This window comes from Panulirus ornatus, chromosome 14, assembly GCF_036320965.1.
Source record: "Panulirus ornatus isolate Po-2019 chromosome 14, ASM3632096v1, whole genome shotgun sequence".
In the NCBI taxonomy this organism is placed as follows: Eukaryota; Metazoa; Arthropoda; class Malacostraca; order Decapoda; family Palinuridae; genus Panulirus; species Panulirus ornatus.
The window spans coordinates 9,403,627-9,419,284 of record NC_092237.1 but is presented as its reverse complement, the minus strand read 5'-3'; the positions used below and the strand labels follow the sequence as shown (position 1 = coordinate 9,419,284).

Here is a 15,658-nt window from a genome sequence, read left to right as displayed (position 1 = left end):
TTCTTAATCCCATATGTTATTCAACACCCACTATTCATCACATATGGAATGAATAGTGGCTCTTTTTTAAGAGTTAATATGGTATATATTTGTTGCCAACCTTCAGGGTTAGGGAAACATTTCTGCCAACTAAATAGTCACAAGATATGCATGCCTGCATTTACTTGATCCTCTGTATGTAAATGGGAATGGAGTTGATTTTGATAAATAGATAGATTTGATGTTACATCTTTTCTTGTTCTTGTATCATTTAATCATCGATTTGTTTGAAAGGTACGTCACTGGTTAATGGAGGTTGGTGATGATCCTTTTGAGGTGAAGCTGCGATACAACTATGAGCTCTTGGAAGATGAATACCAGGAGAGCTGCAAACGGCTTAAAGCTCTCGATGCTAGGGTAAGTTCTCTGATGTAGAATTTTTTTTCTATTTGTGACTTATTAAATTGTCATCAATTACATATGTCCTTCATAAAAAAATTTGTTTCTTATTTTCCTCTTGCATTGACTTGTATGTTTCAAAATAGCTTCTTTATTTTTCCACATCCCACATATTTTGATACTAACACCAGTTTCACAAATTTGCTTTCATATTCTGCTCATTTTACAAAATTTTCTTTATGCAAGTCTTTACAGAAATCTCTTTACACAATATCACTCCATTTTCTGTACATACCCTTTCAGTATTTTCATCTTATGCTGTTGTTTTATACTGAAGCTTGGTCCATGTGTGGAAGTCGAGACAATTATTTTGGAAAGCAAAAAGGGGTATGTTTGAAGGAATAGTGGTTCCAACAATGTTGTATGTTTGTGAGGCGTGGACTATAGATAGAGTTGTGCAGAGGAAGGTGGATGCACTGGAAATGAGATGCTTGAGGACAATATGTGGTGTGAGGTGGTTTGATCGAGTAAGTAATGAAAGGGAAAGAGAGATGTGTGGTGATAAAAAGAGTGTGGTTGAGAGAGCAGAAAAGGGTGTTTTGAAATGGTTTGGTCACATGGAGAGAATGAGTGAGGAAAGATTGACAAAGAGGATATATATATATGTGTCAGAGGTGGAGGGAACGAGGAGAAGTGGGAGACCAAATTGGAGGTGGAAAGATGTAGTGAAAAAGATTTGAGTGATCGGGGCCTGAACATGCAGGGGGGTGAAAGGCGTGCAAGGAATAGAGTGAATCGGAACGATATGGTATACCGGGGTCGACATGCTGTCAGTGGATTGAACCAGGGCATGTGAAACATCTGGGGTAAACCATGGAAAGTTTTGTGGGGCCTGGATGTGGAAAGGGAGCTGTGGTTTCAATGCATTATACATGACAGCTGTAGACTGAGTGTGAACGAATGTGGCCTTTGTTGTCTTTTCTTAGCGCTTCCTCACGCACATGCGGGGGGAGGGGGATATCATTTCATGTGTGGTGGGGTGGCGATGGGAATGAATAAGGGCAGACAGTATGAATTATGTACATGTGTATATATTTATATGTCTGTGTGTGTATGTATATGTATACGTTGAGATGTATAGGTATGTATATGTGCTGTGTGTGGATGTGTATGTATATACATATATATGTGGGTGGGTTGGGCCATTCTTTCATCTGTTTCCTTGCGCTACTTCACTAATGCAGGAGACAGTGACAAAGTATGATAAATGAATAAATATTTTATTTATTTATTTATTGGGCCATTTTTTTTGTCTTGCACTACCTCGCAAACGCGGGAGACAGCGACAAAGCAAAATAATAAATAAATGATATATATGGATTTGTATGTAGCATTTATGGATCTGGAGAAGGCATATGATAGAGTTGATAGAGATGCTCTGTGGAAGGTATTAAGAATATATGGTAAGGGTGGCAAGTTGTTGGAAGTAGTGAAAAGTTTTTATCGAGGATGTAAGGCATGTGTACGTGTAGGAAGAGAGGAAAGTGATTGGTTCTCAGTGAATGTAGGTTTGCGGCAGGTGTGTGTGATGTCTCCATGGTTGTTTAATTTGTTTATGGATGGGGTTGTTAGGGAGGTGAATGCAAGAGTTTTGGAAAGAGGGGCAAAAATGAAGTCTGTTGTGGATGAGAGAGCTTGGGAAGTGAGTCAGTTGTTGTTTGCTGATGATACAGCGCTGGTGGCTGATTCATGTGAGAAACTGCAGAAGCTGGTGACTGAGTTTGGTAGAGTGTGTGAAAGAAGAAAGTTAAGAGTAAATGTAAATAAGAGCAAGGTTATTAGGTACAGTAGGGTTGAGGGTCAAGTCAATTGGGAGGTAAGTTTGAATGGAGAAAAACTGGAGGAAGTAAAGTGTTTTAGATATCTGGGAGTGGATCTGGCAGCGGATGGAACCATGGAAGCGGAAGTGAATCATAGGGTGGGGGAGGGGGCGAAAATCCTGGGAGCCTTGAAAAATGTGTGGAAGTCGAGAACATTATCTCGGAAAGCAAAAATGGGTATGTTTGAAGGAATAGTGGTTCCAACAATGTTGTATGGTTGCGAGGCGTGGGCTATGGATAGAGTTGTGCGCAGGAGGGTGGATGTGCTGGAAATGAGATGTTTGAGGACAATGTGTGGTGTGAGGTGGTTTGATCGAGTAAGTAATGTAAGGGTAAGAGAGATGTGTGGAAATAAAAAGAGTGTGGTTGAGAGAGCAGAAGAGGGTGTTTTGAAATGGTTTGGGCACATGGAGAGAATGAGTGAGGAAAGATTGACCAAGAGGATATATGTGTCGGAGGTGGAGGGAACGAGGAGAAGTGGGAGACCAAATTGGAGGTGGAAAGATGGAGTGAAAAAGATTTTGAGTGATTGGGGCCTGAACATGCAGGAAGGTGAAAGGCGGGTAAGGAATAGAGTGAATTGGATCAATGTGGTATACCGGGGCTGACGTGCTGTCAGTGGATTGAATCAGGGCATGTGAAGCGTCTGGGGTAAACCATGGAAAGTTGTGTGGGGCCTGGATGTGGAAAGGGAGCTGTGGTTTCGGGCATTATTGCATGACACCTGGAGACTGAGTGTGAACGAATGGGGCCTTTGTTGTCTTTTCCTAGCGCTACCTCGCACACATGAGGGGGGAGGGGGATGGTATTCCATGTGTGGCGAGGTGGCGATGGGAATGAATAAAGGCAGACAGTTTGAATTGTGTGCATGGGTATATATGTATGTGTCTGTGTGTGTATATATATATGTGTACATTGAGATGTATAGGTGTGTATATTTGCATGTGTGGACGTGTGTGCATATACATGTGTATGGGGGTGGGTTGGGCCATTTCTTTCGTCTGTTTCCTTGCGCTACCTCGCAAATGCGGGAGACAGCGACAAAGCAAAAAAAATATATATATTTTTTTTTTTTTTTTTTTTTATACTTTGTCGCTGTCTCCCGCATTTGCGAGGTAGCGCGAGGAAACAGACGAAAGAAATGGCCCAACCCCCATACACACGTACATACACACGTCCACACACGCAAATATACATACCTACACAGCTTTCCATGGTTTACCCCAGACGCTTCACAGATGTTTGAGGACAATGTGTGGTGTGAGGTGGTTTGATCGAGTAAGTAACGTAAGGGTAAGAGAGATGTGTGGAAATAAAAAGAGCGTGGTTGAGAGAGCAGAAGAGGGTGTTTTGAAATGGTTTGGGCACATGGAGAGAATGAGTGAGGAAAGATTGACCAAGAGGATATATGTGTCGGAGGTGGAGGGAACGAGGAGAAGAGGGAGACCAAATTGGAGGTGGAAAGATGGAGTGAAAAAGATTTTGTGTGATCGGGGCCTGAACATGCAGGAGGGTGAAAGGAGGGCAAGGAATAGAGTGAATTGGAGCGATGTGGTATACAGGGGTTGACGTGCTGTCAGTGGATATATATATATATATATATATATATATATATATATATATATATATATATATATATATATATATATCTTTCTTTCAAACTATTCGCCATTTCCCGCATTAGCGAGGTAGCGTTAAGAACAGAGGACTGGGCCTTGAGGGAATACCCTCACCTGGCCCAATTCTCTGTTCCTTCTTTTGGAAAATTAAAAAAAAAAAAAACGAGAGGGGAGGATTTCCAGCCCCCCGCTCCCTCCCCTTTTAGTCGCCTTCTACGACACGCAGGGAATACGTGGGAAGTATTCTTTCTCCCCTATCCCCAGGGATAATATATATATATATATATATATATATATATATATATATATATATATATATGACCCCATATGTCTGCTTTTTAATCATTCTTTTGATAACGTGATCTTAGTAACTTTCTAACAGCTCTCCAATCACCTCAGTGACATCGTTATTGTCTCATTCAGTCATATTTGCACCTTTCTTGCAATTTCACTCTCCTTTTTTTTCTTTCACTTAATCTTTAGTCTCCCTTTAGACACTTTATCCACCTGTCCATGGCTGGTTAGGCTTGCAGAATTCCACAGTGAGTGCATTTGGTTGCTTTATTAGGGATAATTGGTTTCAGAAAGGACTGATAAGTGACCCTTTCAGACATTTCATAATTTGAAAAGCAACAGTGGGAAATACTTGCATAGTGCTTTCCATAGTTAATAGATATTCAGGGTTGCATTGAACCAGAATTAATATTCAACCAAAAGGAATGAAAGAACAATCAGGACAACGCTGGGGACAGCAAGACCTGAACCCCTCGCTGTAAATAAATTTGCCAAAAACTTTTTCCTTTTTTATATCACTCAGATAGAAGAGCTGCGCAAAACCATGTTTCTTTTCCCAACTGGGAAGATTGAAGAACTTTACAAGAATCTACAAGAAAAAAACAGTGAAACATACATTAAGCGGTCAAAGCTGGTGAGTGTGATAGTTTTACTCAGACTTGTAGATAAAGAAAGTATAGATGAATGCTGTGTATGATGAATGCAATGTTCCCATTCTTTATGTAATGACTACTGTCTCATGTCAGCTTTTGTAGATAGGGCATTACATGACAGTGATGTTTTGCTGAATAGCGGTATGTGTTATTAACTGAGTCAGAGGATGAGTTAGATAGAACATTCATTTGCTTTTGATGATTTGTTTTAGGTGGTTGTTGAAATTGAATTTGAATAAGAACAAGATATTATATCATTTGGAATGAAGAAAAAGTAGTTGAAAGTGTTAATGAGTATAGGTGTTTAGAAGTAGTGATTTTAAATGCTGATACTAATGAAGAATATGAAGTTGACAGTAAAAGGCATACAAGGAAAAAGTGGATTTGAAATCTTAGCTCCCTAGGGTCAAAGATTTCAATAGAGAATCAGTGGAGATGGATAACTTGTTCAGTTTAGTTACAGTTTGGAGAAATGATACATTACAGCATACAGAAAGGGATTATTGAAGAGGTGATGCCATGAAAGTTAATTTGATGGAAGGGTTTGATTTCACTGATTAAATGGATAGATGAAGGAAGAACCACCCTAGATGTGTGAGCATACTTGGATAAATAAAACCCCTTTAGATATGAAATTTGTTCTCACAAGAAAAATGATTGCTGCACCTACATGGCCTCCCAATCTTTTCGGAAGCAAGCTTTGTAATGTTGATTATGTGGGATTTCCAGGATAGAGTGGATGATATGGCTAGGCTTCACATATTTATGTTATTACATGGTTTAATTTTGGTGTTACTGCATTCTGCTTACTTTTCACTTGTTCTTACACCACAAGTGAAAAGTATCCTTTCACGAGACTGTATTATTGTCCTCATTTACAGTAGGTTTGTAAAACATTAATGTGATAATGTGATTAATTTGTTATGCTCATTTTTTGGTATATTAGAAAAAAGTGATCTTTCTTGTCATTAGATGTACGAGTCTGCTCCTGTACGAACACAGCTATTTACTTGGACTATGGAAGATGTGGTAATCTTTGCTATGGCTGACCCAACTTTCCATGGCATGGAGAGAGTGGTACAACATATGGTTGATATTGACCCAGATTCGTAAGTATATCAAAGATGTTCAGTATAATCAGACTGTAGTATGATGACCATGTGAAAAGAGGTATAAAATGGTATGTATGAGATTTAGAAGGTAAGTCTAAGGAATGTACAGTGTAAATACGTGAATACGATGAAAATGTATGTATGTGTGTGGTGAAGTCTATACTTTGATTAATTTATTCATGTATATATATGTGTGTTTGTGAGTGGATGACCCATTCTTTGTCTGTTTCCTGGCGCTTCCTTGCTAACGTGGGAAATGGTGATCAAGCATGATAACATAGATATATATATATATATATATATATATATATATATATATATATATATATATATATATTTTTTTTTTTTTTTTTCATACTATTCGCAATTTCCCGCATTTGTGAGGTAGCGTTAAGAACAGAGGACTGGGCCTTAGAGGGAAAATCCTCACCTGGCCCCCTTCTCTGTTCCTTCTTTTGGAAAATTTTTATTTATTTTTCATTGATTTTGCTTTGTCACTGTCCCCCGCGTTTGCGAGGTAGCGCAAGGAAACAGACGAAAGAAATGGCACAACCCACTCCCATACACAATGTACGCACACACACACGCCCACACACGCAAATATACATACCTATACATCTCAATGTACACATATATATACACACACAGACACATACATATATACCCATGCACACAATTCACACTGCCTGCCCCTATTCATTCTCATCGCCACCTCGCCACACATGGAATACCATCCCCCTCCCCCCTCATGTGTGCGAGGTAGCACTAGGAAAAGACAGCAAAGGCCCCATTCGTTCACACTCAGTCTCCAGCTGTCACACAATAATGCCCGAAACCACAGCTCCCTTTCCACATCCAGGCCCCACACAACTTTCCATAGTTTACCCCAGACGCTTCACATGCCCTGATTCAATCCACTGACAGCACATCAACCCCAGTATACCAAATTGATCCAATTCACTCTATTCCTTGCCCGCCTTTCACCCTCCTGTATGTTCAGGCCCCGATCACACAAAATCTTTTTCACTCCATCTTTCCACCTCCAATTTGGTCTCCCACTTCTCCTTGTTCCCTCCACCTCCGACACTTATATCCTCTTGGTCAATCTTTCCTCACTTATTCTCCCCATGTGCCCAAACCATTTCAAAACACCCTCTTCTGCTCTCTCAACCATGCTCTTTTTATTTCCACACATCTCTCTTACCCTTACATTACTTACTCAATCAAACCACCTCACACCACACATTGTCCTCAAACATCTCATTTCCAGCACATCCACCCTCCTGCGCACAACTTTATCCTTAGCCCACGCCTCGCAACCATACAACATTGTTAGAACCACTATTCCTTCAAACATACCCATTTTTGCTTTCCGAGATAATGTTCTCGACTTCCACACATTTTTCAAGGCTCCCAGGATTTTCGCCCCCTCCCCCACCCTATGATTCACTTCCGCTTCCATGGTTCCATCCGCTGCCAGATCCACTCCCAGATATCTAAAACACTTTACTTCCTCCAGTTTTTCTCCATTCAAACTTACCTCCCAATTGACTTGACCCTCAACCCTACTGTACCTAATAACCTTGCTCTTATTCACATTTACTCTTAACTTTCTTCTTTCACACACTTTAGCAAACTGTCACCAGCTTCTGCAGTTTCTCACATGAATCAGCCACCAGCGCTGTATCATCAGCGAACAACAACTGACTCACTTCCCAAGCTCTCTCATCCACAACAGACTTCATACTTGCCCCTCTTTCCAAAACTCTTGCATTCACCTCCCTAACAACCCCATCCATAAACAAATTAAACAACCATGGAGACATCACACACCCCTGCCGCAAACCTACATTCACTGAGAACCAATCACTTTCCTCTCTTCCTACACGTACACATGCCTTACATCCTCGATAAAAACTTTTCACTGCTTGTAACAACTTGCCTCCCACACCATATATTTTTAATACCTTCCACAGAGCATCTCTATCAACTCTATCATATGCCTTCTCCAGATCCATAAATGCTACATACAAATCCATTTGCTTTTCTAAGTATTTCTCACATACATTCTTCAAAGTAAACACCTGATCCACACATCCTCTACCACTTCTGAAACCACACTGCTCTTCCCCAATCTGATGCTCTGTACATGCCTTCACCCTCTCAATCAATACCCTCCCATATAATTTACCAGAAATACTCAACAAACTATTTTTTTTTTTTTTTTTTTTTTTTTATACTTTGTCGCTGTCTCCCGCGTTTGTGAGGTAGCGCAAGGAAACAGACGAAAGAAATGGCCCAACCCCCCCCATACACATGTATATACATACGTCCACACACGCAAATATACATACCTACACAGCTTTCCATGGTTTACCCCAGACGCTTCACATGCCTTGATTCAATCCACTGACAGCACGTCAGCCCCGGTATACCACATCGCTCCAATTCACTCTATTCCTTGCCCTCCTTTCACCCTCCTGCATGTTCAGGCCCCGATCACACAAAATCTTTTTCACTCCATCTTTCCACCTCCAATTTGGTCTCCCTCTTCTCCTCGTTCCCTCCACCTCCGACACATATATCCTCTTGGTCAATCTTTCCTCACTCATCCTCTCCATGTGCCCAAACCACTTCAAAACACCCTCTTCTGCTCTCTCAACCACGCTCTTTTTATTTCCACACATCTCTCTTACCCTTACGTTACTCACTCGATCAAACCACCTCACACCACACATTGTCCTCAAACATCTCATTTCCAGCACATCCATCCTCCTGCGCACAACTCTATCCATAGCCCACGCCTCGCAACCATACAACATTGTTGGAACCACTATTCCTTCAAACATACCCATTTTTGCTTTCCGAGATAATGTTCTCGACTTCCACACATTCTTCAAGGCCCCCAGAATTTTCGCCCCCTCCCCCACCCTATGATCCACTTCCGCTTCCATGGTTCCATCCGCTGCCAGATCCACTCCCAGGTATCTAAAACACTTCACTTCCTCCAGTTTTTCTCCATTCAAACTCACCTCCCAATTGACTTGACCCTCAACCCTACTGTACCTAATAACCTTGCTCTTATTCACATTTACTCTCAACTTTCTTCTTCCACACACTTTACCAAACTCAGTCACCAGCTTCTGCAGTTTCACACATGAATCAGCCACCAGCGCTGTGTCATCAGCGAACAACAACTGACTTGATGAGAACTGCTATTGACGTTTGTGTAAATAAAGTATACATTTCCTTTTTTCCATAGCCAGAGGTTGAACCATTATGTGACATTCATTTTTTCATTCATTTCAAGCTCAACAAACTTATACCTCTGTAATTTGAGCACTCACTCTTATCCCCTTTGCCTTTGTACAGTGGCACTATGCATGCATTTCACCAATCCTCAGGCACCTCACCATGAGTCATACATACATTAGATAACCTTACCAACCAGTCAACAATACAATCACCCCCTTTTTTAATAAATTCCACTGCAATACCATCCAAACCTGCTGCCTTGCCGGCTTTCATCTTCCGCAAAGCTTTTACTACCTCTTCTCTGTTTACCAAATCATTTTCCCTAACCCTCTCACTTTGCACACCACCTCAACCAAAACACCCTATATCTGCCACTCTATCATCAAACACATTCAACAAACCTTCAAAATACTCACTCCATCTCTTTCTCACATCGCCACTACTTGTTATCACCTCCCCATTTGCCCCCTTCACTGAAGTTCCCATTTGATCCCTTGTCTTACGCACTTTATTTACCTCCTTCCAGAACATCTTTTTATTCTCCCTAAAATTTAATGATACTCTCTCACCCCAACACTCATTTGCCCTCTTTTTCCCCTCTTGCACCTTTCTCTTGACCTCCTGTCTCTTTCTTTTATACATCTCCCACTCAATTGCATTTTTTCCCTGCAAAAATCGTCCAAATGCCTCTCTCTTCTCTTTCACTAATAATCTTACATATATATCTTATATATATATTTTTTTTCTTTTTTTCTTTTTTTTTTTTGCCGCTGTCTCCCGCGTTTGCGAGGTAACGCAAGGAAACAGACGAAAGAAATGGCCCAACCCACCCCCATACACATGTATATACATACGTCCACACACGCAAATATATATATATATATATATATATATATATATATATATATATATATATATATATATATATATATATATATATATTTTTTTTTTTTTTATACTTTGTCGCTGTCTCCCGCGTTTGTGAGGTAGCGCAAGGAAACAGACGAAAGAAATGGCCCAACCCCCCCCCATACACATGTATATACATACGTCCACACACGCAAATATAGATACCTACACAGCTTTCCATGGTTTACCCCAGACGCTTCACATGCCTTGATTCAATCCACTGACAGCACGTCAGCCCCGGTATACCACATCGCTCCAATTCACTCTATTCCTTGCCCTCCTTTCACCCTCCTGCATGTTCAGGCCCCGATCACACAAAATCTTTTTCACTCCATCTTTCCACCTCCAATTTGGTCTCCCTCTTCTCCTTGTTCCCTCCACCTCCGACACATATATCCTCTTGGTCAATCTTTCCTCACTCATCCTCTCCATGTGCCCAAACCACTTCAAAACACCCTCTTCTGCTCTCTCAACCACGCTCTTTTTATTTCCACACATCTCTCTTACCCTTACGTTACTCACTCGATCAAACCACCTCACACCACACATTGTCCTCAAACATCTCATTTCCAGCACATCCATCCTCCTGCGCACAACTCTATCCATAGCCCACGCCTCGCAACCATACAACATTGTTGGAACCACTATTCCTTCAAACATACCCATTTTTGCTTTCCGAGATAATGTTCTCGACTTCCACACATTCTTCAAGGCCCCCAGAATTTTCGCCCCCTCCCCCACCCTATGATCCACTTCCGCTTCCATGGTTCCATCCGCTGCCAGATCCACTCCCAGATATCTAAAACACTTCACTTCCTCCAGTTTTTCTCCATTCAAACTCACCTCCCAATTGACTTGACCCTCAACCCTACTGTACCTAATAACATCTTATATATATATATATATATATATATATATATATATATATATATATATATATATATATATATATATATATCTTATATATATATATATTTATATATATATATATATATATGAAAGAAAGAAAAGATATATATATATATATTCGCCATTTCCCACGTCGGCGAGGTAGCATTAAGAACAAAGGACTGGGCCTTTGAGGGAATATCCTCACCTGGCCCCCTTCTCTGTTCCTTCTTTTGGAAAATTAAAAAAAAAAGAGAGGGGAGGATTTCCAGCCACCCGCTCCCTCCCCTTTTAGTCGCCTTCTACAACACGCAGGGAATACGTGGGAAGTATTCTTTCTCCCCTATCCCCAGGGATAACATACGCACATATACATACATATGCATATCAACAAATACATACAACCACATTGGAAAGGATCACAATTGATTGTGTGATCAAGTATATTTCTATGAGTCCACTGGGAAGTGAAACACAGTAAGTTCCCAAGTGCACTTTCATGTAATAATCATATGATCAGGGGAGGTACAAGAAAGAAATATAACTGTCAGTTGATATACAATGAAGAGACGTAGCTAGGATGCCATTTAGTAACCTAGCTTCGACATTGACAACTCAAGGTTGGGCCAATTTGATAGCTGTTACTTTCCCTACACCCCGAAGGTATGGAACTCTCTACCCAGTGACTATGACCTTGCACATTTTAAAAGACAGGCTCTTCTTTTACTCCAAAATTTTTAAGTACTCTCATTTGTATCTTCTTTATCCCTTTCATTAACCTTTCCATACTTCATTTAAGGCCTGGCCTTGATGTATACTTTTGTGTTTCCTGCCTTTGCAAGGTAACATCAGAAATAATTGAACACTTGACTTATTTTCACACGCAGATGCTCCCCGACTTACAATGGTTCAACTTACAATTTTTCAACTTTACGATGGTGTGATAGCAATTCACTAGAAACTATACTTTGAATTTTGATCCAATGTAGGCTAATGTAAGTGTTCTGAGAATGTTTAAAGTTAGCTAGGCTAAGTAATGATGTTTGGTTGGTTAGGTGGACAGTATTAAATGTATTAAACGTATTTTTGACTTACGATATGTTCACCTTACAATAGATTTATCAGAATGTAACCCCATCTTAAGCTGAGGTGCATCTATATTCATTGTCTTGCTCTCATGTGTGATACTCCAAAACCAGAATTTGCCATCCACAACCAATCCCTATAGACTATTTTTTGACTGCCTTCTGTGCCTTAGTTCATCTTTTGAGTAACATGTGTACCACACTTAGAAATATAACATTCAGTTTTTATAGTAAGCTTTAGCATAATATTGAAAAGTGTAAGTGAAAGAATGTTTTATACAGTATTGAGTATATATTTATTTATGTACCATCCTTTGTTTTCCATTAAGATATTTCATGAAGAAGAACTATGCAGGTTCTAATACAGAAGTCTCTAACTTTTATTAGACCATGGCCAGAGGAGGGGCAAGACTTTTCTACTCTCTGGTGCCGAATGATGTCTGCATCATGCGCTGAATGGAAGTTCAAGCTGCGTGATTACCCACAATCCCTTTTAGATATGAAAGACTTAGAACTTTGGGGACGACTTATTGGTGCAGAGCAGAAGGCCAGTAAACGAGGTAAAAGCATTTCCTTAAGTGTAATACTCAAGCTGATTTTAAACATTTTTTTTTAGAATTCATTCATAATCTATGCTGATGACTAGCTTGTCCTCAAGGTAAGTGTTCATCAGATCTTGAAGACCAAACACCTCTATTAATTTTACAGATCTGTAGCTAATACAATGAATCAAAATATCATTGGAAGATTGAAGGATTATAAAATGTACCTACTTTCAATCTGTATCCAATGAGTCTTTCTGTGGTGTCTAGCAGGATGGTCTATTCAGGATTTTTTCTCATGTTCTTCCTCTTGCATATCTTCATACATTCCTTCACGTCAATATCTCTCGTGTTTACTGTTCTTCCTCTTGCATATCTTCATACATTCCTTCACGTCAATATCTCTCGTGTTTACCCATTCTTACTATTTTGTCCCGTTTATCCATAAGTTTATCATCTGCCTCCTTTTCTCCTTATCTCATTAATACATGCTGAGTTTATAACTTTTCATGTCCATTCTTTTAACATGTTCTTAATATTTCAGCACTCTGTCCTTTATCATCTACTGCTGACACAGTGAATTGAAACAAGGTTATGAGTATCATCATGCAGGAAACAAACTCTAGGAGTGTGCATGTAAAGGGATTTTTGGATTATCCTATTACCCAGACCTTCATCAGAACATCATGTTATGAGAATTATAAGAGCTGAAGTTTTTGCTGTCCAATGTCAAAATTGCCTTTCAGTACATGATCAAGGAAACCTTTGGTAAATATTTACAGAATGTATTAAATGCAGTGAGAATATACAGCACCAGTTTGGTCACCTCACTTAATGAGATATATGGGACCGTTAAACAAGGCTCAGCAGCAGATAATAAACATTTTACTTGATGTAAGGATGCTGAGTTGCAGGTATACTAAAGATTATCTGTCTTGGATTTAACTGTGTTTTAGAAGAGAGCAAATGTAGTCATAGCTTTCAAATTTGTAATTGCATGTTGGGATTGCTAGTATCAGTCAAGGATATAAAAACAGCAGGATCTAACAAGAATCTAAGCAGGAAGTTGATGAAAAAGGTATGCAGAAATATTCATTTGGTTAAGTTGTAGAGGTAGAAGAACATGAATGTAGGGTTTCTAAGATAAAGAGATTGTGGATAAGTGGAACAAGCTAAATATATTTAGAGTGAGTGTTATTTTTAGAAGTTCAGAAGGTTGTAGGATAATGAAGAAGGAATAAGAGATGGGGCCTCAGAAATCTTAAATCTCCTTCCTTGTAATTTACAAAGAGGTGATTGATATCCAGAGTTACATAATTGAAAGGAGCTTTAAACATCTTTGATTATTATGTTATATGTTAGACATTTAAAGCTCTTTTAATGTTGAATATGTCTGTAAGTCCAGGCAGTCTTAAAGTATATGTGGATTTAAGTATTTACATGTTATGTAGTACTAAGTTCAAATTTCACATTTTTTCCAGCAATAAGGAATGTGAAAGTTGAAGTTGGATCCCCATGGTCAGATGCTACAGTTGAGCGGACTATGTCAGCACTCAAGTTCTACCATGACTTTTCTTGTGAAGTCAGAGCATTTACAGCAGCATATGGACCTTGCTGGGAGCCTGCTGTTGCACAATTTACTATTGGTAGGGCTGATTTAGGTATTCACATTTCATTTAGACCAGAGCTGAAAGAATGGGATGAAAATTTGCTGAGATTATGAAAAATTTAACAAATGTACCGGATGATATATAGAACTTTACAAAAGGAATATGCTGTAATACAAAAGTCAATTAAATTTGAGGTTTTTATAGGTAATGCAGTGTCAGATAATGGCCCTGCTCCTCTTTTACCTAGTGAGGAAACTTACAAAAGGAGCTAAAGGATGTCAGTAATAGTGGGAGTTCATAACACCTGAAGAAGAGTGTTTAGTTCTAATCTTATGACAGTGAAGTAATTTTTTGAGAAAAGTTTGAAAACCTCTTGGTAAGTCAGAGTCCAATGATGGTGTAAGATTTGTTGAACTGTAACCTTAGGGTAATATGATCTTAAGGGGCCATGGGAAGAATGCTGTTTCATTATTATGGATATGATGGAAAACAACAAACCAAAATACAGGGAAGGTACAAAATCTTGAATTGTGACCTGACAAATCTAAGATGAAATGTAGAGATAATTGAATTATGATCATTTGATAATCAGCTTTCAGGTGGCTATTGGGCAATTGATAATCATGCACAAGATCAGTAACCTATTGGCAGAGCAACTAGTTCGATGAATGAAGTAAAGGATGACCTTAGAATAGAATACTTCTGATGCTACAAAGTCAGTAGAATTAATATGAATATCCCTGAAAATTTTCAATTTTATACGATAGAAAGAACTATATTTTTAAACAATATACTTTGGCAAAAGCTCAGATTTATCCATGATTTAAAATTCAAAGGCTTACCTAAGTGATTTTTTAGTAAGATTTTTTTAAGCCTTATAACTTGAACAAAATTCTTAATTGAGACAAGGCTTTAAATTAGTACAAAATTACTGTAAGAATTTAGGAAAAGATGAAAAGAGAATAATATTATGAATATTGCTGATGAAGTAGAAAACCTTCCCTTTTGAAAGGAGTAGGTTGTAGGAGTTCAGAGAAGTATAAGTGAGTAAAGAGTTGCAAAACTTGGTAGGATTGGGAACAGAGATCCATAGTGGCCTGTCATTGTGTTGTCAACAGGCACACAGTAATTATGTGAAAGAATGGTTTAATGAGCATTTTGTGGCCTACCTATTGGTAGACATACTGACAGTCTGTTTGTTAATGCAGAAACCAGAGTAATATCTATGGGAGAGAGAAAGAGAGCAACTGTGCTGTGTCAAGAAAATGGTTGAAATGTTCAGACCTGATTGCCAAAGTTGATAAGTTAGATGGCTTTTAGACTTCACTCTGCAGGTATGTGAGCAGCGCTAGAACTGCCCCTGGTGTGCAAGCAACTGTTCAGATGAAAAGAATGATTGGCACCTGAACAGGATTGACAGTTTCTTTGAGTGA

At 39.2% G+C, this 15,658-nt stretch overlaps 1 protein-coding gene across 2 annotated transcripts in view; it reads left to right on the top strand.

Moving 5' to 3' along the window:
• Window positions 1–15,658, top strand: part of hob (bridge-like lipid transfer protein family member hobbit) — a 113,352-nt gene that overhangs the window by 49,387 nt on the left and 48,307 nt on the right. For both annotated transcript variants that reach the window (XM_071669577.1, XM_071669576.1), the window contains exons 19-23: window positions 274–396; window positions 4,695–4,805; window positions 5,797–5,933; window positions 12,461–12,633; window positions 14,097–14,261. In XM_071669577.1, the coding sequence (XP_071525678.1) occupies window positions 274–396; window positions 4,695–4,805; window positions 5,797–5,933; window positions 12,461–12,633; window positions 14,097–14,261 (709 nt within the window). The remainder of the gene's footprint in view (window positions 1–273; window positions 397–4,694; window positions 4,806–5,796; window positions 5,934–12,460; window positions 12,634–14,096; window positions 14,262–15,658) is intronic.